General features: G+C 46.7%; 1 protein-coding gene and 1 long non-coding RNA gene across 2 annotated transcripts in view; both read left to right on the top strand.

Moving 5' to 3' along the window:
• Positions 1 to 945, top strand: part of LOC116982758 — a 28,658-nt gene extending 27,713 nt beyond the window's left edge. Inside the window, exons 3-4 of the long non-coding RNA XR_004414532.1 lie at positions 7 to 114; positions 776 to 945. This is a non-coding gene — a long non-coding RNA (uncharacterized LOC116982758). The remainder of the gene's footprint in view (positions 1 to 6; positions 115 to 775) is intronic.
• A 114-nt stretch (positions 946 to 1,059) lies between these two features.
• On the top strand, positions 1,060 to 6,508 carry LOC116988758 (up-regulator of cell proliferation-like). Its single transcript, XM_033045671.1, has 2 exons — positions 1,060 to 4,941; positions 5,499 to 6,508. The coding sequence occupies exons 1-2, from the start codon at positions 1,172 to 1,174 to the stop codon at positions 6,496 to 6,498; spliced, it is 4,770 nt and encodes a 1,589-aa protein (XP_032901562.1). The 5' UTR covers positions 1,060 to 1,171; the 3' UTR covers positions 6,499 to 6,508.
• Positions 6,509 to 23,306: the final 16,798 nt, after the last annotated feature.

Below are 23,306 nucleotides of genomic sequence, written 5' to 3'. Positions count from 1 at the left end.
CTATAGACGCTGCCTAAATCTGTGAGCACTTCCCGGATTCTCTGATTATACCGCAGGAATCTGTCTGGAGAATCTTCAATGCACTCCCTCTATAGAAAGTGCACCTTTCATTAGGTAAGGGCACGAGGTTTGCACACAGTCCTTCAGATGTGGCCTCAAAAAAGATACACAGCAGAAAGCATTCTATCCAAATGCATTACGACTTGGTTTGGAAACTTCTCTGCCCAAGACCATAAGATATTGCAGAGTTGTGGACATATTCCAATCCATCACACAGACCAGTCTCTCCCCCCCCCCCCCCCCCCCCCCCCCACCCCCAACCATGGACTACATTAACATTTCATGCTGCCCCAGGAAAATAGCCAACATAATCAAAGACCGCTCACACCAGGGTCATTCCCTCATTTCCCACTCTTCCGTCAGGCAGAGGCTACTTCCCTGCTTCTGTCAGTTTGTTGAATGGTCCTCCCATAAAATAAAGGGATAATCCTAGTCTCACAATCTAACAACAGTAATACCAATAATAAACCAACAGCAATAGCTCATTGAGGTTCTTGTACTTTTTAATCTGCACTGTCATTGTAACTGCAACACGGTAGACTACATTCTACACTGGTATATTTATTTTTGTGCTACTTGTACTTTTGTAAGGCTTCATTGTATCATGTATGGTATGATTTGACTGGATAGTATGCAGAGTTTTTCACTATCTTGATACATGTGACAATAATAATCCAATTCCAAGGCCATGTATAATTCTGGTGACCAATTCCAGGTACCCACGATGATCACACACTGACTGTACTTGAAACACACGGTGCCAATACAACAAGAGGATCGTCAGTCAGAGCCAAAGAAGTGACCAGCCCTGTGATCCCAGGATAGGAACTCTAGCACCCCAACACATCTGAGCTCTGTGAAATATCCCAGGACAGGAGACCGGACAACTGGATAAATCCTGGGCCAGTGTCCAGGCACCGTGCTATATTGTGGAATAGGAGCCCAGGCCTCAAAGCAGATACTGGGACAGAAGCGTACAACTGGTGAAGATTTCACCCAACTGCACTATACAAGACAGGAGCCCTGACATCCTGGGAATTCCAGGATAAGAACCACCTCTCTGGGAAAGAGCATACAGATCCCAGGAAGTACATTCACCCAGTCAGTGGGAATGGCGAGTGTTTCATCAACAGTAAATAGCTGGTCTGAAAACCTGAACCCTCCACAACTTGTGAGGGATTTGGGTTTACAGGATCATTATCCTCACAAACTGTCATTGACGTCCATGCGGGAGGTATCCTGGGGTAAACTGGACGACAACAAACCAACTCGACCAGAAGATATTCCTTGGCGATTTCTCCAAAGGATCCTCTCAGCTAATTCACTGGCGAGGAATCCTGAATGGCCCCCTGCTCAGTCCTTGGAAGACAAGAAAGATGATGTTGAAGATTTCAACGATTTCTTTGAAGTGAAAGGGCCAGAGACTTCTGGGATTAACCCTCTGGATATCATTGCTGCCATTTTCCTCTGTGCCGACCATTCTCTCCAGCAGGAATTGATGCTGAAAATGTCTCTGTGCCAACTTGCATTACCCTTTCTGCTGCCGGAAGGGCACAGTTACCCCAGGGACAAGGTGAGGGGACCCATGGAAGGACCTGGTGCCACCCTTCTCCTCTGGGCCATGAGGCCCATTGTTAAAATGTGGTGCCCACAATCTCCCACAGGGAGCAGCCGCGTTGTGGAGATGCCCATCGTGACAGCAACCGTGCCAACTGTCTCCTTCCTCAGACTCGGAAGGTGCACGGTGTCCAAATCCAAACTCCTCAATCTCACCTTGAGCCAGACCAAGCTGCAGCAGAACATCTTCCTGCACTCCGGTATGGAATGTGGGAATGTGCCCCGTAGGATATCGGATGGGATGGCTGAGATCAGCTGGTATCTACCTTCTGGGAAGAGCAACACGGACATTTTCCCGGAGGCTGCTGCATTCATCAACCTCCGAGGTGATGCTGAAACGTACCAGCGACACACTCGGTTTCTGGCAAAAGTCTCTGCTGCTCTCTTTATTTTCATTGACGTTATCGGTGAGAAGGAAAGAGAATTCCTCACCTCTCTCGCACAATCACCGGCAAAACTCTTTCTGATAGTGAACACTAACATCAGTCAGCAACACATCACCCCTGGGCAGGTAAAGAAACTGTTCAAAGATCTGAAGTTACAACCTCAACAATGCATTGTTCGGACAAATGTAAACAAGACCAAATTTGTGGAAAAACTTTGTTTTCAGGTAAAACAAGTGATTCTAATGAGTGACAGGGACCAGAGCTTCCTGAGTCTGGAACAAATGGGTGACAGTGCGAGAGAAAGTGGGATTCAGGTCGATGAACATCAGCCTGAAATACAACGGGCCAAGGACCTGACCAAAATACTGGGCAGTCTTAACCCTGCAGACATCATTGGGTATAAAAAGAGAGTGCTGCCCTTTCATGGAGAGCCCTGGCAAGGACTGACTAAAGTTGAGAAAGAAAAGTCTCGGATGAAACTCCGTGGGGACAGAACCACAGAGAAGTATAACCAGGAGTTGGACCAAGACAAGAATAGAATCCGGGATGCTCAGCTCACACAGAGCCTGTCGGTGGAGATGAAGATATTCATTGACCATCTCACCTGTCCTGGTGGGGATGACAGGGCCATTTCCTTGCAGTGGCTGAAGCTGATGCTGGACAGTAAATCAAGGGAAATCATGGCAGGATTGCGCAGGGATTATAAAGAACTGAGCAAACACTCAAAGCAGAAGGTCAAGGAGCTGAAGGACGTGGATCAGAAGATGACTGATAGTTCCCTGGGACTTGAGCACTTCATGAGGGAACTGGGCCAGGTTTATGAACTCTCAGTGACACAACACAACATCAAGCAACAAACACAGATCCACCCACATGTGCTTCAGTTACCGGGTGTTGCTGCTGAACTGTTGCTGGATGGGTTCCCACTGGAGCTCATTGATGGAGACGTCTCCAACGTTCCTGTTTCATGGATCACTGCTGTACTGGAAGCAGTGGCCGAGAAGGTGGGACGTGCTTCCCGAGTGTTTGTGCTGACAGTAATTGGAGTTCAGAGCACAGGCAAGTCCACGCTCCTCAATACAATGTTCTGTTTGCGGTTTGCTGTGAGCAGCGGCCGATGTACTCGAGGGGCCTACATGCAGCTGATGAAGGTCACAGAGGAGCTGGGCTGTGACTTCATCCTGGTCATTGACACGGAGGGGCTGAGAGCTCCAGAACTTGCAACACTAACAGACAGCTACGAACACGACAATGAGCTGGCAACATTCGTGGTGGGATTAAGCAACATAACGTTGGTAAACATAGGCATGGAAAACATCGCAGAGATGAAAGATATTTTACAGATTGTTGTTCATTCCTTACTCCGCATGAAACTGACGGGGAAAAGACCAAAGTGTATATTTATCCACCAGAATGTTGGAGATGTGAGTGCACATGATCACAATCTGAGAGGCCGTCAGAAACTACTGGAACAGCTGGATAAGATGACAGAGGCTGCAGCAAAACTGGAGAAGGTGGATGGAGTAACGTTCCGTGATGTGATGGACTATGATGCTGACAAGGACAACTGGTACATCCCTGGTCTGTGGCAAGGTACACCCCCAATGGCTGCCGTCAACACTGGCTACACTGAACACGTCTTCCAACTGAAGAAGAGTCTCATTCAATGTTTACTCAAAGGGAAACTAGAACAAGGAGCTTTCACAATCCCAGACTTTACCAAATGGATGACTGGCCTTTGGGAGCAGGTGAAACATGAGAATTTTATTTTCAGCTTCCAGAACAGTCTAGTCGCAGAGGCTTACAACCAGCTCTCTGTGAAGTACAAGGACTGGGAGTGGGAGCTCCACAAATTCATACATTATTGGGGAAACAAGGCTGAAAACACAGTAAACAATGCCAGTGGTGACCTCAACCTACTGCTCCAAACACTGGAACGTGAGATCAGGATGGAGATTAACAAAAGGGAGGGTGAGACTCTGGATAAACTAAAAGCTCTGTTTGAAAGTGGGGCTGATAACGTGCAGCTGATGGAGAAATACAGGGAGGAATTCAAGCTCAGTATCTCCAGTTTATGCAGACGGCTTCAGGATGTTTCAATACACAGATGTAAGGATGCTGTGAACAGATGTGTGGGACTGCAGGAAGTGGATGATAGTTGGAATAAATGTCACAAGAAGATCGAACAACAGGTCAAGGAGCTTTTATTAAAGTGTAAAGGAGCAAATCAGGTGTTGGGTGACGAGGAACTGCAAACTGCCTTTGGAAAGATGTGGCAACACACACTGTCACAGCTGGACTATCAGCCCTGTAGAGAAAGAAACATTGAACTGGAGATTGAAAATCTTCTCAGAGAGAACACAGCAACTCAAGGGAGGGTGATTAATGAAATGCTAAAAAGAAAATCTCTCTGTAAACAGGGAACTCAGTGCTTTCAAATTGAAGGGAAACACATCAACACGACATGGATGAGACGTGCTAAAACCACAATTGGGATATCCTCGCACCAATCAGATGTTATTCAGGCAGCAATGATAACACAGTCCCTAGAGGATCAATGCCATCAATGGATCAGTGACATCACAAAAATGGACATGGATTATGACAATAGATATTGTATTGATCTTTTGAATATTATAGAGGAGAAAATTAACAATATTTCACACCCAAACTTCACAATGAGTGAGGAATTCAGGGCTGAGTTTAAACTTCACCTGTGTGGTTTCGCTGTACAAAGATTCCAAGAGATGCAGACGAGGTTCATAAAGAAACACGACCCGCGGCAAAGACTGGAAAACATGAAGGGTCAATACTTTGATCTCTTCATGGATATTTACACAGAGCAGGATGCGAACCAGAGACAAGCAGAACGGTTTGCATAATCTTGTTTCTTGCCAGCTCTCAGAGACGCCACCCTCAAGGCTCTCAGTGTGAACATAGAAACATTCAGGAGTAGGCCATTCGGCCCTTCGAGCCTGCACCGCCATTCAATATGATCATGGCTGATCATCCAACTCAGTATCCTGTACCTGCCTTCTCTCCATACCCCCTGATCCCTTTATCCACAAGGGCCACATCTAACTCCCTCTTAAATATAGCCAATGAACTGGCCTCAACTACCTTCTGCGGCAGAGAATTCCAGAGATTCACCACTCTCTGTGTGAAAAAAGTTTTCCTCATCTCGGTCCTAAAAGATTTCCCCCTTATCCTTAAACTGTGACCCCTTGTTCTGGACTTCCCCAACATCGGGAGCAATCTTCTTGCATCTAGCCTGTCCAACCCCTTAAGAATTTTGTAAGTTTCTATAAGATCCCCCCTCAATCTTCTAAATTCCAGCGAGTACAAACCGAGTCTATCCAGTCTTTCTTCATATGAAAGTCCTGACATCCCAGGAATCAGTCTGGTGAACCTTCTCTGTACTCCCTCTATGGCAAGAATGTCTTTCCTCAACATCATGGATGATATGAAACAAAATGACCCTGAGAGAAAGTACAGTCTCCGCAACAACTTCACTGTGGCCCTCCTGGTGCACTTGAAACAAAGGGATACATTTGATGACTATTACCGGTATATCACTGACCTTGAGAATTTGGCCAAAGACTGGCTCCATCACCAGGTTATTGAACACTGCAAGACACAACGTGATGGAGAGAGCACGTTTACCCGTCTGGCTAAAGGAATCCTCACACAGATCACTGGGAAAGCTAAAGAGATTGTTGAGGATGCAGTGATGCAGAACTTTGCTGGAAATGTTCAGAGCTTCCTGGACATGTTTGTTGAAAAGTTAAAGACCAGGATCTCAATGCCCAAAGATGAAATGAAACTCGTTATGTTTCACAGTGACGGTGATGGCAAGAAATGGGCAGAAGCAGTTCTGTCATCTATTGAAGACGTGGAGCAGAGACTCCTCAGTGAGGTAACAGGCTGGGATGTCCAAGCAAAGATTGAAGAATTATCCATTAAACCCAGGGATGAGTTGTTCAAAGGGTTATTCAATTGTACTAAGAAATGTCCTTTCTGTGGGGTTTTCTGTGATTCAGAGACCCCGGTACATTCACAGCACTCTTGTAAGCAGCACAGACCTGAAGGTCTTAGTAGATATCGCTCCATGAAGAGCAAACGTCTTGTAACTGACGTCTGCACAGCTTTAGTCGCAGGTAATGGATCATTTAGAAATGACGACAATAATTGGGAATTGAAACCTTACAAGGATTACCAAACTGTCAATGATTACTACAAATCCTGGACCATCCAGCAGGAAATTTCCGCACAGGCAGCATCCTATTGGAAGAACGTTTTCTACACTTTCAATGAGCAGTTTGCTGAAAAATATGGAGTAAAACCTGCAGAGATCGATGAAGGCTGGGACATTGACTGGTATGTAGTGAGGGGAGATCTGAATAAGACGTATAACACAAATATTCAGTCTTGGTGAGGTGCCTTTACATGACATCACTCAGTTTGAGGTAGAAGTGGACAAACTATGTCACTATGGCAGAGAAAATCACACAACATTAAAATTCAAATCTGATTATAAATCTTAAAACAATTAGCAGAGCAGAGAGTTTCAACCAATTGCTTATTAAAATTGCTTTTGCAGAAGTAACCAAAAAGGATGCGGGCAAAGCTGTAGACTTTGTCTGTATGGACTTCAGGAAACCTTTGATAAGATTCCGCATGGTGGCTGCTCCAGAAGGTTAGATCGCATGGATCCAGGGAAAGCCAGCTGACTGGACAGAGAATTAGCTTCATGGAAGGAAGCAGAAGTGGTGGTGGAAGGTTGTTTTATGGACCAGATGCCTGTGACTAGTGATGTGCCCCAGAGATCCGTGCTGTTTGTGGTTTATAAGAACATAGAACAGGACAACACAGGAACGGGCCCTTCAGCCCACAATGTTTGTGCCAAACATGGAATCTAGCTACACTGATTTCATCTGCCTCCATAACCCTGCATATCCTGCAAATCCATGTACCTATTTAACAGCTTCTTAAACATCACTATCGTATCTGCCTCCACCAGCACCCCTGGCAATACGTTCCAGCTACCCACCACCCTCTGTGTAAAAATAACTTGCCCCACATCTCTATTATATCTCCCCTCTTGCCTTGTAGCTACACCCTCTGGGGTTGGACATTTCCACCCTGGAAATATAGTTGTGATTGTCTACCCTATCTATGCCTCTCATAATTTTATATACTTCCCTTCAACCTCCAACATTGCAGAGAAAACAATTGTTTATTAATGATTTGGATTAGGGGATTGAAGGCTTTGTGGCCAAGTTTGCAGATGATACTAAAATAGGTGGAGCCCAGCAGTGTAGAGGAAGCAAGGACTCTGGAGAAAGACTTGGACATGTTGGGAGAGTGGGCAGAGAAGTGGCAGATGGAATATAGTGTAGCAAAGTGTGGAGTCATGTATTTTGGTAATAAGAATAAAGGCGTAGATTATTTTCTAAATGAAGAGAGAATCCAGAAATCGGAGGTGTAAAGGGACTTGGGAGTGCTGGTGCAGAATTCACACAAAGTTAATTTGTACTAATGAAGGCAAATTCAATACAACCATTTATATCAAGAGGACTGGAATACAAAAACAGAGCTGTAATGCTGAGTCTCTATAAGGCACTGGTCAGGCTGCATTTGGAAAATGTGAGTAAATTTGGTCTCATATCTGAGGAAGGGTGTGCTGGCTCTGGAGAGAGTCAGAGGAGGTTTACAAGATTGATCTCAGGAATGAGTGGGCACTGGGCCTCTACTCGCTGGAGTTTTGAACGTTGAGGGCAGGGGGCATTGAAACTTACAGAATTGTGAAAGGCGTAGATAGAGTGGATGTGAAAGGATGTTCCCACTGGCGGGAGAGTCTAGGACCAGTAATAGCCTCAGAATTAAAGGGAGCTCTTTTAGAAAAGTGAGGAGGAAATTCTTCAGTCAGAGGGTAGTTAATCTGTGGAACATTGCCACAGAGGGCTGTGGAGGCTGTCAGTGGATATTTTCAAGGTTGAGGTGGACACATTTTTATAACCATATAACAATTACAGCACGGAAACAGGCTATCTCGGCCCTTCTAGTTCGTGCCGAACACTTATTCTCCCCTAGTCCCATCTACCTGCACTCAGACCATAACCCTCCATTCCTTTCCTGTCCATATAACTATCCAATTTATTTTTAAATGATAAAATCAAACCTGCCTCCACCACCTCCACTGGAAGCTCATTCCACACAGCTACCACTCTCTGAGTAAAGAAGTTCCCCCTCATGTTACCCCTAAACTTCTGTCCCTTTTTTGATTATAACGTGTGCCAAGGGTTATGGGGAGAAGGCAGGAAAATGTGATTAGGAGGCAGCCATGATTGAATGGCAGAGTAGACTCGATTGGCAGAATGGCCTAATTCTATTCCTATAACTTGTGAACTGATGAATCCAAGTATATCCAACCTCTCCATGTAGTTGAAACCCTCAAATCCAGGTAGCATTCAATGCTATCATTTAAACCTCCTCTGCATCCTCTCCAAAGCCTCCACATCTTTTCTGTAATGGGGTGACCAGAACTACAGGCAATACCCCAAATGTCCAACTGCCTGACTTCCTGACTCTTATATTCAATACCCCTAGCAATTAAGGGAAACATACCGTTTGTGTTCTTTACCGGCCTATCTACTTGTGCTGCCACCTTCAGTGAGCTATGACCTTGGACTCCAAGATCCCTCTGCACATTGATGCTGTTGAAGAATCTTGCCATTAACTGTATACTTTCCTTACATTCAACCTCTCAAAGTGCAACACCTCACACCTGCTCGGGTTAAACTTCATCTGCCATTTCTCTGCCCATTTCTGTAGCTGATCTATATCCCATTGCATCTTCTGACAGCCTTCCTTGCTGTCTGCTACTCCTCCAAATTTGGTATCATCGGCAAACTTACTCACAAACCACCCGCATTTACCTCTAGGTCATTTTTGTTTAGCTTAGACATGCAGCACGGAAACAGGTCCTTTGGCCCACTGGGTCCCAACAACCAGCGATCTCCACACATTAACACGACCCTACACATTGCGGACAATTTTACATTTATATCAACCCAATTAACGTGTACGTCTTTGGAATGTGGGAGGAAACTTAAGATCTTGGAGAAAACCCACGCCAGTCACAGGGAGAACGTACAAACTCCGTACAGACTATCTCCCGTAGTCAGGATCTAACCCAGGTCTCTGGGGCTGTAAGGTAGTAGCTCTACCACTACACCACCAAGCCACCATTATTTATATGGATAACAAACAGCAGAGGTCCCAGCACAGTTCTCTACGGAACTCCACTTGTCACAGACCTCATGTCGGAATATTTACCTTCCACCACAACCCTCTGAATTCTCTGAATAGACAAGTTCTGAATCCATACGACCAAGTCACTGTGAATACCATCGCATCTGAATCTTCTCGATCAGCCTACCATGAGGAATCTTATCAAAAGCCTTACTAAAATCCATGTATACAACATCCACTGCCGTACCTTCATCAATCTCGTTCGTCACCACCTCAAAAAACTCATTAGTGAGATACGACCTGACGAACACCAGGTGGCACAAATGATGGCTGCCTTGCTAACGGTCTGTCTTGTCTATTTCCTTCTTTGTTTTTAGTTTGTTGTAAAATGTATGTTTTAGTTTATCTTTAGTTATGTATTACGTGCCGGGGGAGGGGGAAATGTTTTTAACTCTCCTCAACGGAGATGTGAATATTTCCATGTCGTATCTCTGTCCACATTTCGTCCTAACATTATGGAGCTGGCGGCCTCTTTGGGAGCTCCAACCGCGGGAGCCTGCAGGACCTAACATCGTGGAGCTTGCGATCCCTGTTGGGGATCAACCTCGGAAGCTCCAACCACGGGAGCCTGTGGACTTTAACATCATGGAGCTCGCGTTCCCTAGTTAGGGGCCAACTTCAGGAGCTCCAAGCCGCAGGAGCTTCGACCGCCCTGACGTAGGAGCTTCGATCGCCTTGTCACGGAAGCTTCGACCACTGGCTGCTAGAGGTACGATCGCCCTGACTACGGATGGTTCGACTCCCCCGACGAGGAAGCTTTGATCGCCCCGACTGTGGATGGTTCGACTCGCCCGATCGCGTGATAAAAAGTGAAAAGAAGATAAGACCTTATTGCCTTCCATCACAATGGGGAATGTGGAGGAGCCGCTGTGGTGGATGTTTATGCCAAATTTTATGTAGTTGTGTTTCTTGTAGCTTTTTATTGGTATGACTGTGGCAAATCAAATTCTTCATATGTTGCAAAACATACTTGGCGAATAAATTACGATTATGATTACAAAACCATGTTGACTACCCCTAATTGGCCAATTCTCTTCAAAATGAAAATAAATCCATCTCAAGGAATTCTCTCCAATAGTTTGCCCGAGACTCACAGGCCTAGAGATCCCTGAATTCTCTCTTCTACCTTCCTTAAACTCCCACCCCTTCACCCCCCACTCCTCATCCCAACCCACCCTTTACCTCCCCCTCACATTCCCTCACTGCCCCTCCCGTCCTCAGCCCCCTCCCCTTGCCCCCACTTCCCCCCTTCTTCCCCTCCCTTCAGCACCACCCCTCATCCCCCAACCCCCTTCCTCTAAACCATCATCCCCTAACCCCTCCCCACACAGCTCCCTTCAACTTTCACCTTTACCTGCACTCATCCCCTCCCAACCCCTCGCATCACCCTCCTACTCCCTCAGCACTCCTACCGGCTCGCCCTGCTCTTCCTCTCGTCCCCTCTCTCCCTCCCTCACTCTCTCCGTCACTCTCAATCCCTTCCTCACTCTCTCCCTCCATCACTCACCCTCTCTGTCACTCTCACTCCCTCATAACAGTAGTGCGCAGTCATTCAATGGAGCTTGGAAAGAAATGATATTTTTAATAGTTCAATAGTGCTTTATTTGTCACATATACAACTGCACAATAAAATTCATTTTGCATTATTACACGTATACACGCATTATTGCTCATCCGGCGAGTTTGATGTACTGGAGCAGTTCCCCAAAACCAACGTTCCTGTCCCTCTCCTCCCCCTCCATTCACCTACCCTTTCCCCCCCATCCCTCTTCTCCTCTCTCCCCTCATCCCCTCCCCCTACCCCTCCCCTCGTCATCCTTATGCCCTGGGGACACCTCCTGCAGCCGACCTTGATGGCGCTGAAGTCATTACCGCGGTTCACCCTCCTACCAGCCCTCGCTCTCCAGCTCCCTCCCGGTGACTCCGTCTACCGAGCCTTGGTACGAGGTCCCATCGACCCTCAAACTCGGGCGGGTTCCCGGTCCCACCTAAGACGGTGGTGGGAGAGCCGGGCATGTTTGCCGGGAACGTCCCAGCCCGCTGCTTATTCAATTTGGCCGCAGCTAAGAAATGTATTTTATTTTATACATACTGTTAAAATAATAAATATTGCTTAGTATTAATTCACACGTTCATAATTAGTTTGATTAGAGTCGTACGACATGCCAATCAGCCCATCATGTTCATTTGGACCAGTGGCGACCCATCTCATTAATTCCACCATTAGCCTTCTATCACAGAGGTTGATGTGCAAAGGCACTTCAAGTGCAGCTTCTTTACAATAATACTATATTACTCCTCATTTCTGCCCTATGTGCGGGCTCCTATGTCAATGAGACCAGCATAGACTTGGTGATCATTTCCGTGAACACATACAGTTTTCAGTATTTACTATAATGTCATTTTAACTGAGTACTTACATACACAGATGAAACGAAAAAATTGTTTCTCACTCAGTTCCCGTCAGTGCAGTTAATAAAAACAGAATAAATACATATAGCTTTAAAAATTAAAATTACCATATCCAAAATAGGCCTAAAAATTGAAATAAAAACAGACATTCAGACCGAACAGTGGCTTTACTTTGACAGGTGCCGAGCTGTCAAAGTATGGGCGAGGTTAGATGTGTTGGTGTATGATATATGGGGAGCGGACACAGTTCATTAACCAGTCTTATTGCCTGTGGGAAGAAACTGTGGAGCATCCTGCTGGTTTTGCAGCTGATGCTCCTGTACCTCTTCCCAGATGGTAGAATGGAGAAGATGTGATGTGATGGATGAAAGGGGTCCTTGATAATGGAGATGGCTCTGCTGATGCTCCGCTTCTTATAGATCTCCGACAGGAAAGGGAATGGGGCACCAATGATCTGCTGGCTGTCTTCACTATCCAGTTGATTTTGCTCATAAGGCTTGCAGCTCCCAAACCAGGAAGTGATGCCGTAGGTCAGTATGCTTTCGATGGTGCCCCTGTAGAAGGTCCTTAGATGAGCAGTAGGGAGACCTGCTTTCCTTAGTCTCTGGAGAGGGTGGAGCCGCTGCTGAGCTCTTTTGATCACTGCTGTGGTGTTGGTCGTAGAGGTCAGGTCATCTGCCAGGTGAAGTCCCAAGAATTTCACACTGCTGACCCTCTCCACAGCAGCTCCATCAATATGCAGCGGAGTGTGATGGTGTTTTCCAGCCCTCCTGAAATCGATCACCATTTCCTTTATCTTTTCCACGTTGAGGGTGAGATTGTGAGATCTACACCACTGTAAGCAGCTCCACCTCCATCCTGTACGCCGACTCATTGTTGTCACTGATGAGGCCCACCACTGTTGTGTCATCAGCTAACTTATTGATATAATTATTGCTGAGTGTGGCAGTACAATCATGAGTAAGCAGACTAAACAGCAGGGGGCTTAGGACACAGCCTTGGGGTGAGCCAGTGCTCACAGCGATGGTTCTTGATGTCCAACTGCCCACCCTGACTGTCTACTGCCGTTATGTCAAAAAGTTAAGGACCCAGTCCAACTTAGTCCAACTTGGCCTATCACACGTTATGGGGAGAAGGCATGAGAATGGGGTTAGGAGAGAGATAGATCAGCCATGATTGAATGGTGTAGACTTGATGGGTGAAATGGTCTAATTCTGTTCCCGGTTGCCAAACATTTTAATTCCCATTCCCATACTGACCCATTGCTGTCCTGGGCCTCCTCCACTGTCACAGTGAGGCCACGCAAATGGAAGGAACAGCACCTCATATTTCGCCTGGGCAGCTTCCAACCCAGCTGTGTGAATATTCATGTCTGTACTTTCAAGTAACTCCTACATTATCCCCCCCCCCACCCCCGCACTCCTCCCCTTGTCATCCCGTCGTTCCACTGTTTGCTTCCATGTAACCTTGTCATTAACACGTCTTCTCCAGCCAACAATGGGCCATTATGGACTCCACCCTCCCTGAGGTCATCTGTTGCGTTCCTGTTTACTCTGAAGAATAGTTCTGACCCGAAATGTGACCTATTGGGGAGGGGGGGGGGGGGGGGGGGACAAATGACAAGGGGACGTTATTTTCTCCAGAGATGCTGCCTGACCCGGAAGGAATAGGAATACGTTATTATCACATGTGACTAGGCACAGTGAGATTCTTTGCTTGCATACACAATGTGTATAAATAGCAGCACCTACGTCGCTGATAAAGTTACAAAGCACGCCGGCTCCCCCTTTTGTTGCCCTCTCCAACAGATCTGCCAAGCCGGGTCCCCATTGTCATTTGTCCCCCCCCCCCTCCCCAATTGTCCATTGTCCTCCCTCCCTCCCTCACGCCAAGTCCTCCATTGTTCTTCCACTCCCCATTCACAGTGGTCCTCCTCACGCTCATCGACCGTCGAACTTCGAGGCATCACCGCCGCGGCGAGGCTTCACCTCCGCAGACGCCCCATCATTGCGAGGCTTCATCGCTGCCGCCGCCCCACTTCACGCCTCTGTGGCGCCGATCCGGACCCCAGCCACAGGCTTCTACCCACGGGGTCCCGGCCAGGCCCGACCCGGGCTTCTACCCAGCGATCCGGGAGGCATCGAGACCCTGGCGCCCCGATAAAGGATTCCGGCCGTGTTCCCAGTCCACAGCCGCAGCCCGTCAGGAAGCCTTCTAGCCACATGTATAGAAATGATATGTGGGTCATTCCGATGTGTTATTCCAGCATTATGTGTCTATGGTATAAACCAACATCTGCAGTTCCTTACTTCATACATCTGCAATGCTGGTTAACATTGTGAATTATCTCCATCAGATATGAGATTATTGCAAAGGTATCAAGAAGTGTGGTTACAATTGTATAGGACGGTTCTGGTCACCTTGTTTAAGAAAGGGTATATGATTATTGGAAGTGGTTTAATGAAATTACAAAGTGAATTCCTAGAATAAGATACGAATCACAAAATGAATCAGATTATTCAATGAAATAATCTGTACTGCTCTATGAAAGGCTCAGGAAGTTCAATATTGTTCTATATATCCTCACCCTTCTGAGTGAAATGGTAGCCCCACAATTTCCTATTAAACCTTACCCCACTAACATTAAACCTATATCCTCTAGATCTTGATTCCCCAATCCTGGGTAAAAGACTGCATTCACCCTGTCTAATTCCCCCATGATTTTGACACCTCTATAATATCATGATCTAATTACGAGGATGTTGCCAGGACTTGAGGGTCTGAGCTATAGGGAGAGGTTATGAGGGAGCTGCAGGCTGGGATGGAGCCGATTAAGGCCGGACTCAGTCGGTGGCTGCCACGAACAAGGACGAGCCCGGCGGCCGAGTGAGGAGGGACATCGGTGAGAGTGGAGGGGTGTCGGAGAGCAGTCGCCTGCATGAATGCCTGCGGTCGGTCGGTCGAGGATGGGCCGCAACAGCCCCGGCGGTCGGTGAGTGCCGGAGGTCAGGCAAGGACGGGCCCCGTCAGCCCCGTTAGCCATCGAGAACAGAGCAGGACCCAACATTGGGGGCTGCCGAGAACAAAGAGGGTCCCGCAGTGGGTTGGGGGGGGTTGGGGGGGGGAGTGGGTGGTGGGGGTAGGCGCCGAAAGAACAAAGAGGGACCCGACATGGGGAGCCACAGAGAACAAAGAGAAGCGTGAGTTTCCGGCTGTATGGCTCCATAAGGCCTCAGCCTCCTTCAAGTCAAGGAATAAAGTCCTAACCTGCCCCACCTATTCTTATAAATCTGGCCCTCATGTCCCAGAGTCACACAGCTTGGAAACTGACCCTTTGGCCCACCTTGGCCACACCGGCCAACATGTCCCTGCTACACTCTTCCCACCAGCCAACCTTTGACCCATATCCCTCCAAAGATCCTATCCATGTACCTGTCTAAATGCTTCTTAAATGTTGGGATATTCTCTGCCTCAACTACATCCTCTGGCAGCTCGTCACATACACCCACCACCCTATGTATGAAAAATTGACCCCTCTCATTCCTATTAAATCTTTCACCTTTAAACTGATGTCCTCTGGTCAAGATTTATTCTGGGCAAGAATGTGCATCTACCCGATCTATTCCTCTCATGACTTTGTATACCGATGTAAGATCACCCCTCATCCTCCTGCGCTCCAAGGAATAGAGTCCCTGCCTACACAACCTCACCCTATAGCTCAGACCCTCAAGTCTGGCAACATCCTCGTAAATCCCCTCTGTACATTTTCTAGCTTGACCTCCTTTCCTATGGCACTGTACCTAGAACTAAACACAATATGCTAAATGTAGCCTCACCAACGTATTATATAACTGCAGCTCAACACCAACAAGACTAAGGAGTTAATGGTGGACTTTAGGAGGAGAGGAACACCCTGTCCCCTGTCTCCATCAATGGTGCATGTGCAGTTTACCAGGTAGCACAAATATCTTGGAGTGTACCTGGACAGTAAACTGGACTGGCCCAGGAACGCTGAGGCCCTGTACAAGAAGGGACAGAGCTGGCTGTACATTTTGAGAAGGTTCCGCTCCTTCAATGTCTGCAGTGAGATGTTGCAGATGTTCTATCAATCGGTGGTTGCCAGTGCCATCTTCTTCGCTGCCGTGTGCTGGGGCAACAGGGCGAAGGCTGCGGATACCAATAGGATCAACAAACTCATCAGGAAGGCTGGCTCCATCCAGGAGGTGGAGTTGGATTCATGGGTGGTGGTCATGGAGGGGAGGATGCTCCTCAAACTTTGGAGCATCCTGGACAAACACAGAATGCCACAGGGGATCCTTCTTCCCTGTGGCTATCAAACTGCAAAACTCCTCGCCCTTTTGTCGTGGGGTAGACTGAGACCGAGACTGACTCTCCCCCTTCCCCAATCTTTGCACATCCCCAATCCTTTTCACTTGTCACTTTAATTTCATGTTTCATGTATTTTATGTTTTTATGACTGTTGGCAGATTGATTTTCCTCCTTGGATAAATAAAGTTCTATCATATCGTTACTGCAACATGACTTCCTAACTTCTGTACTCAATACTTTTTGACCACCCGATCTACCTGCGACTCCACCCTCACACTTCCCAGAGGCCTACCATTCACTGTGTCGGTCCTGTCCATGTTAGACCCCCAAATGCAACACCTCACATTTCTCTGTATTAAATTCCATCATCCATTCCTCCACCACCTGGCCAATCAATCAAGATCCTGTTGCAATATTTGACAACCATCTTCACTACCTGCAAAACCACCTACTTTTGTATCATCAGCAAACTAGCTAATCTTGCCAGGTATGTTCTCAAATCTTTGATATAGATGACAAAAAGTAACGGGCCCAGCCCCCAAACCTTGAGGCACACCACCATTCACAGTCCTCCAGTCCGAGAAGCAGCCTTCCATCTTCTATGAAGCCAATTTTCTACCCATACATAGGATCTCTTCTTGGATCCTATGTGATCTAACCTTCCAGAACAGCCCACCATGTGGAACCTTGTCAAATGCTTTGCTGAAGTCCATATATCCAACATCTACAGCTCATCAAACTTTTTGGTCACCCCTTCAAAAAACTCAAGCAGATGGTACAAAACAAGGCTGACTATCTCTAACCAGCCCTTGTCCATCCAAATACATGTATATCCCATCCCTCAGAATACCCTCTAGTAACTTTCCAACTACAGCCCACAAGATCACTGGCTTCCCAGCATTTCCCCTGCAGCAAATCTTCAATAGAAACACAACCCTCCAGTCTTTCAGTACCTCTCCTATATTTAAAGACAACTCGTAAAAATTTAAACCAGTGCTCCCACAATTTCCTCTCTAGTTTCCCACAAAGTCCTCAGATATATCTGATCTGGCCCTGGAGATTTGTCTACCTTCATACACCATAGTACCATCACCAGCTCTTAGACCATAACACTGACTGCTCACAAGGCACTTCCATTTACTGCCCCAAGTTCCTCCATCCTCCTGTTTTTCTCATTGAGTAATTCTCATTGAGGACCTTGTCCATCTCCTGTGGCTCCACACAGAGTTGACTGCTTTGATTACTGAGGTGTCCCACCCTCTCTCTCTGGTCACCCTTTTCCCACCTGCCTGCATTTGATCCATGATCATATTGAATCATAGGTGCAGGCTCGAAGGGCCGAATGGCCTACTCCTGCACCTATTTTCTATGTTTCTATGGTCCATAACCCTCCAAATCTGTCCTATCCATGTACCTGTTTAACTATTTCTTAAATGATGGGATAGTTTCTGCCTCAACTACCTCCTCTGGAAGCTTGTTCCATACATCCACCACTCTTTGTGTCAAAAAGTTACTCCTCAGATTCCTATTAAATCTTTTCCCCTTCACCAGAAACCTATGTCCTCTGGTCCTCGATTCCCCTACTCTGGTCAACTTGAGCAGTTTAGCAAGACACAACCTGCCGCATACAAACCCACGCTGACTGTCCGCAATTAACCCATTTTCTTCCAATGTTCAATAGATTCAGGATCAGTTCCTGTGGATTGGAGGATAGCTAATGTTATCCTGCTTTTTAAGAAAGGCGGGAAAGAGAAAACAGGGAATTATAGACCAGATAGCCTGACATCGGTGGTGGGGCAAATGCTGGAGTCAATTATAAAAGCTGTAATAGCGGCACATTTGGATAGCAGTAACAGGATCGGTCCGAGTCAGCTTGGATTTACAAAGGGGAAATCATGCTTGACTAATCTTCTGGAATTTTTTGAGTATGTAACTAGGAAAATGGACAAGGGAGAGCCAGTGGATGTAGTGTACCGGGACTTTCAGAAAGCATTTGATAAGGTCCCACATAGGAGATTTGTGGGCAAAATTGGGCACATGGTATTGGGGGTAGAGTGCTGACATGGATAGAAAATTGGTTGGCAGACAGGAAACAAAGAGTAGGGATTAACGGGTCCCTTTCGGAATGGCAGGCAGTGACTAGTGGGGTACTGCAAGGCTCGGTGCTGGGACCGCAGCTATTTACAATATAAATCAACGATTTAGATGAAGGGATTCAAAGTAACATTAGCAAATTTGCAGATGACACAAAGCTGGGTGGCAGTGTGAACTGTGAGGAGGATGCTATGAAAATGCAAGGTGACTTGGACAGGTTGGGTGAGTGGGCAGATGCATGGCAGAGGCAGTTTAATGTGGATAAATGTGAAGTTATCCACTTTGTTAGCAAAAACAGGAAGGCAGATTACTACCTAAATGGTGTCGTTGGGAAAAGAAGAAGTACAACGGGATCTGGGGGTCCTTGTTCTTCAGTCATTGAACGTACAGCAGGCATCAGGCAGTGAAGAAAGTGAATTACATGTTGGCCTTTATAACAAGAGGAGTTGAGTATAGGAGTAAAGAGGTCCTTCTGCAGTTGTATAGGGCCCTAGTGAGACCATACCTGGGTTACTGTGTGCAGTTTTGCTCCCCTAATTTGAGGAAGGACATTCTTGCTATTGAGGGAGTGCAGCGTAGGTTTACAAGGTTAATTCCCGAGATGGCGGGACTGTCATATGCTGCGAGAATAGAGCGGCTGGGCTTTTATACTCTGGAGTTTAGTAAGATGAGAGGGGATCTTATTGAAACATATAAGATTACTAAGGGTTTGGACATGGTAGAGGCAGCAAACATGTTCTTGATGTTGGGGGGGGGGTCCAGAACTAGGGGTCAAGCCTTGTCGAAAGCCTTCTGAAAGTCCAGATATAACACATCCACTGGTTCTCCCCTATCCACTCTACTAGTTACATCCTCGAAAAATTCTATAAGATTCGTCAGACATGATTTAACTTTTGTAAATCCATGCTGACTTTGTCCAATGATTTCACCACTTTCCAAATGTGCTGCTATCCCATCTTTAATAACTGACTCTAGCAGTTTCCCCACTACCGACGTTAGACTAACTGGTCTGTAATTCCCCGTTTTCTCTCTCCCTCCCTTTTTAAAAAGTGGAGTTACATTAGCTACCCTCCAATCCTCAGGAACCAATCCAGAATCTAAAGAGTTTTGAAACATTATCACTAATGCATCCACTATTTATGGAGCTACTTCCTTAAGTACTCTGGGATGCAGCCTTCTGGCCCTGGGTATTTATCGGCCTTTAATCCATTCAATTTACCTAACACCACTTCCCGGCTAACCAGGATTTCACTCAGTTCCTCCATCTCATTTGACCCACTGTCCTCTGCCATTTCCGGCAGATTATTTATGTCTTCCTTAGTGAAGACGGAACCAAAGTAGTTATTCAATTGGACCGCCATGTCCTTGTTCCCCATGATCAATTCACTTGTTTCTGACTGCAAGGGACCTACATTTGTTTTTACTAATCTCTTTATCTTCACATATCTATAAAAACTTTTGCAGTCAGTTTTTATGTTCCCTGCCAGTTTTCTTTCATAATCTATTTTCCCTTTCCTAATTAAGCCCTCTGTCCTCCTCTGCTGGTCTCTGAATTTCTCCCAGTCCTCTGGTAGGCTGTTTTTTTATGGCTAATTTGTATGCCTCATCTTTTGTTTTGATACTATCCCTGATTTCCCTTGTTATCCACGGATGCACTACCTTCCCTGATTTATTATTTTGCCAAACTGGGATGAACAATTGTTGTAGTTCATCCACGCAGTCTTTAAATGCCTTCCATTGCATATCCACCGTCAACCCTTTAAGAATTAATTGCCAGTCTATCTTGGCCAATTCACGTCTCATACCCTCAAAGTTACCTTTCTTTAAGTTCAGAACCATTGTTTCTGAATTAACAATGTCACTCTCCATCCTAATGAAGAACTCAACCATATTATGGTCGCTCTTGCCCAAGGGGGGATGATTTTGCTATCCACTGTGGGGGGATGATTTTTTTTTGTCTAACTGTAGTCTTGTAGGTCTGTGTCCAAGATGGCTGCCGTGAAGAGAGAGTGGACGCTGGCACGATTTGGTTGCCGCTGCTCTCTCTTCACACTGTGTTTTTGATTTTCTGTTTTTGGATTGAATTCTGTTTTTAATTTGTGTCATTGTGATGTCTTTAATTACTTGTTTTACTCCGATTATATGTTTTTATTCCGATTACTATGTAAGGTGTCCTTGAGATTTTGTATGAAAGGCGCCCATTAAATATAAAATTTATTATTATTATTAAGGGGCCATGCACAACAAGACTGCTAACTAATCCTTCCTCATTACTCAATACCCAGTCTAGAATAGCCTGCTCTCTCGTTGGTTCCTCTACATGTTGGTTTAGAAAACTATCCCGCATACATTCCAAGAAATCCTCTTCCTCAGCACCCCTGCCAATTTAATTCACCCAATCTATATGTAGATTGAAGTCACCCATTATAACTGTTTTACCTTTTTTGCATGCATTTCTAATTTCCTGTTTGATGCCAACCCCAACAACACCCACTAGCGTTTTCTGCCCCTTAGTGTTTCTTAGTGTTATGATTTTAAAAACCCACTCCTCTGTAAATTTGGTCAATTTTCCCCCGATATTTTCACTGAAATTGTTCACCAAACTGACTGTTTTTTCCAAATATTGCCGCTGGCCAGCTGGTGACATCACAATGCCTTTGCTGCTTCCGACCAGCTGCGCAGACTTTCAATGCACAGCTAGTTATGCTCCACACTCCCCGCTCCCTTCCTCCTTTCCCCCCTCCTCCTCCTCTTTACCCCACTTCTTTCACTCGACAACTACGCCCCCCCTACTCGGGCCCTGAAGCCTGAGTCCTGCAGCCGGGAACCTCCGAGCCCCCTCCCCTCCGCTGCTAACCACACGCGCTGCCTGTCGCTTCGCTCGCAAGGCCTTTGAAAAAAGACTGGTTCTCTTCTTGAAGTAAGGGAGTGAGTGATTAATGCATTCAAGAACCAGCCCTCACCTCTGACAACCCCTCAAACTCTCCCTCCCCCTCACTCTCTGCTCCCCTCACGCTCCCTCTCCCCCCTTCCTCTCCCCCACAGCCTTCTCTCCCACTCTCTTTCCACACCCACCCCCTCCCCACTACTTCTTCCCATCCCTCCCCTACCCTTCTTCCCCTCCATCCCCTCTTCCCCCTCTCCCTCTCCCCTACCCTTCTCCCCCTCCCTCCCCGCTCTTCCCCCTCTCTCCCCCCTCCCTCCCCACTCTCCCCCATCTCTCAATTCTCCCCTCCCTCCCACCTCCGCCCTCCACACCTCCCTCTCTCTCCCCTCCTCCCTCTCTGCCCCTTCCCCCCCCCTCTGCCCCCTCTCGATCTCCCCTCCCCCTACTCCCCCACTCCCATCTCCCCCACTCCCCACTTTCACCTCCCTCCCCTCTCTCCCCCTTTCCCCTCTCTCCCCCTGTTTGTCCCCCACTTCCCTCACCCACTCCCCTCCCCCCTGTGTGTGTGGGGGCTGGTAGTGTGTGTGTGACGTCGCAGCGCCCCTCCCCCCGCAACTGCGCATTGAGGAGCCCTTGGTCTAGTTATATTATAAAACTCTGATCTTGGATGTTTACTTGTAGGGATGCTTGCTTGAACTTTTTATTTGATTCACATCTCCTCGAAAACCAGACATCGAAACGAGGAAATATTTACATATATCAGTAGCGATTCATCTTATGATTTTAGAAATCCATTCCTCTGTAAATTTGGTCAATCATTTCCCGATATTTTCACTAAAATTGTTCACCAAACTGGCTGTTTTTTTTTCAAATATCGCCGCTGGCCAGTTGCTGACTTCACAATGCCTTTGCTGCTCGCAACCAGCTGCCCAGGCTTTCAATGCGCAGCCAGTTATGCTCCCCACTTCGCGCTCCCTTCCTCCTCTCTCCCCTTCCTCCTCCTCTTCCCCACACCTCTTTCCCAACGACCACTCCCCCCCTTATTCAGGCCCTGAAGCCTGAACCCTGCAGCCGGGAGCCTCCCCCGCCCCTTCCCTCCCGCTGCTAACCACACACACTGCCAGTCGCATTGCTCGCAAGGCCTTTGAAAAAAAAACACGCTGTCTTCTTGCAGTGAGGGAGCGAGTGATTATTGCGTTCAAGAACCAGCTCTCACTTCTGACGATGCGCCCCCTCAACACCTCAAACTCTCCACCCCTCTCCTCTCTGCCCACCCCCCACTCCCTCTCTGCCCTGGAGGGTAAGCGTAGCCAGCTTCTTTTTTTTTTTTCTGATGCAACATTTTTATTTAAGTCATGCCTTTTGCGGTGCTGTTAATATTTTTATTAGATAGGCTACATTATTTGCCTTTCCTTGTGTATTTCCCCTTTGTTCCTTGGGGTTCACCTTAAGTGGGTAATGACGGCATCCAACCAGAAGATGGCACTGTGGCCGGTAGTCAGGCTGCAGTGACGACATCCGGCTGGAAGATAGCGATGTGGCCAGTAGTCAGGCTGCAGTGACGGCATCCAACCAGAAGATGGTGCTGTGGCCGGTAGTCAGGCTGCAGTGACGGCAGCTGACCTGACAGTGGCGCTGTTGCCGGTAAGTTTACCAATGGTACCTTCAAATCTTCCATGGCCAATAATTGTCCCACGTTATCCTCCTCCAAAGCGCTAATCCATTTCCTTCCCCATCAGGGATATAGGGTGAGGTATTTTTATTTATTTATTTATTATTAATTTAAAAAAAACATTTAGCCCTCTCAAAAGGAATAATCTGTGTCATCCTGTCGTCTCCTACTTCTGTTTCTCTGTCTCTCTCTCTCGCTCTCTCTTCACTGTGTCTCTGTCTTTCCTCTCTGTGTTTCTGTGTCTGTATCTCTCTCTCTGTGTCTGTTTCTCTCTTTCTGTGTCTGTATGTGTGTCTGTGTGTCTGTATGTGTGTCTGTATGTGTGTGTGTGTGTGTGTCTCTCTCTCTCTCTTTCTGTGTTTCTCATCTTGAATGTCTACCGTAAAACAACAAACCATAAAAGCCGGTCATGTTTCATCAATTAACTTATTTCCAATTATTTCAATCCATATTCACCACTATTTTAAATGTCCAATTCATAGCACTAGTAACAATTTTCCAAATTAACTTTACTGACAAGAAATCTAAAAGAACA

Source organism: Amblyraja radiata, chromosome 1 (genome assembly GCF_010909765.2).
Source record: "Amblyraja radiata isolate CabotCenter1 chromosome 1, sAmbRad1.1.pri, whole genome shotgun sequence".
Classification (NCBI taxonomy): domain Eukaryota; kingdom Metazoa; phylum Chordata; class Chondrichthyes; order Rajiformes; family Rajidae; genus Amblyraja; species Amblyraja radiata.
This window is presented reverse-complemented; position numbering and strand designations above follow the sequence as displayed.

Coding starts and splice junctions, on each gene's coding strand:
- LOC116988758 (XM_033045671.1), top strand. CDS start 1,172: ATGGCGAGTGTTTCATCAACAGTAAATAGCTGGTCTGAAAACCTGAAC. Junction 4,942..5,498: donor AGACAAGCAGAACGGTTTGC/ATAATCTTGTTT, acceptor CTCTATGGCAAG/AATGTCTTTCCTCAACATCA.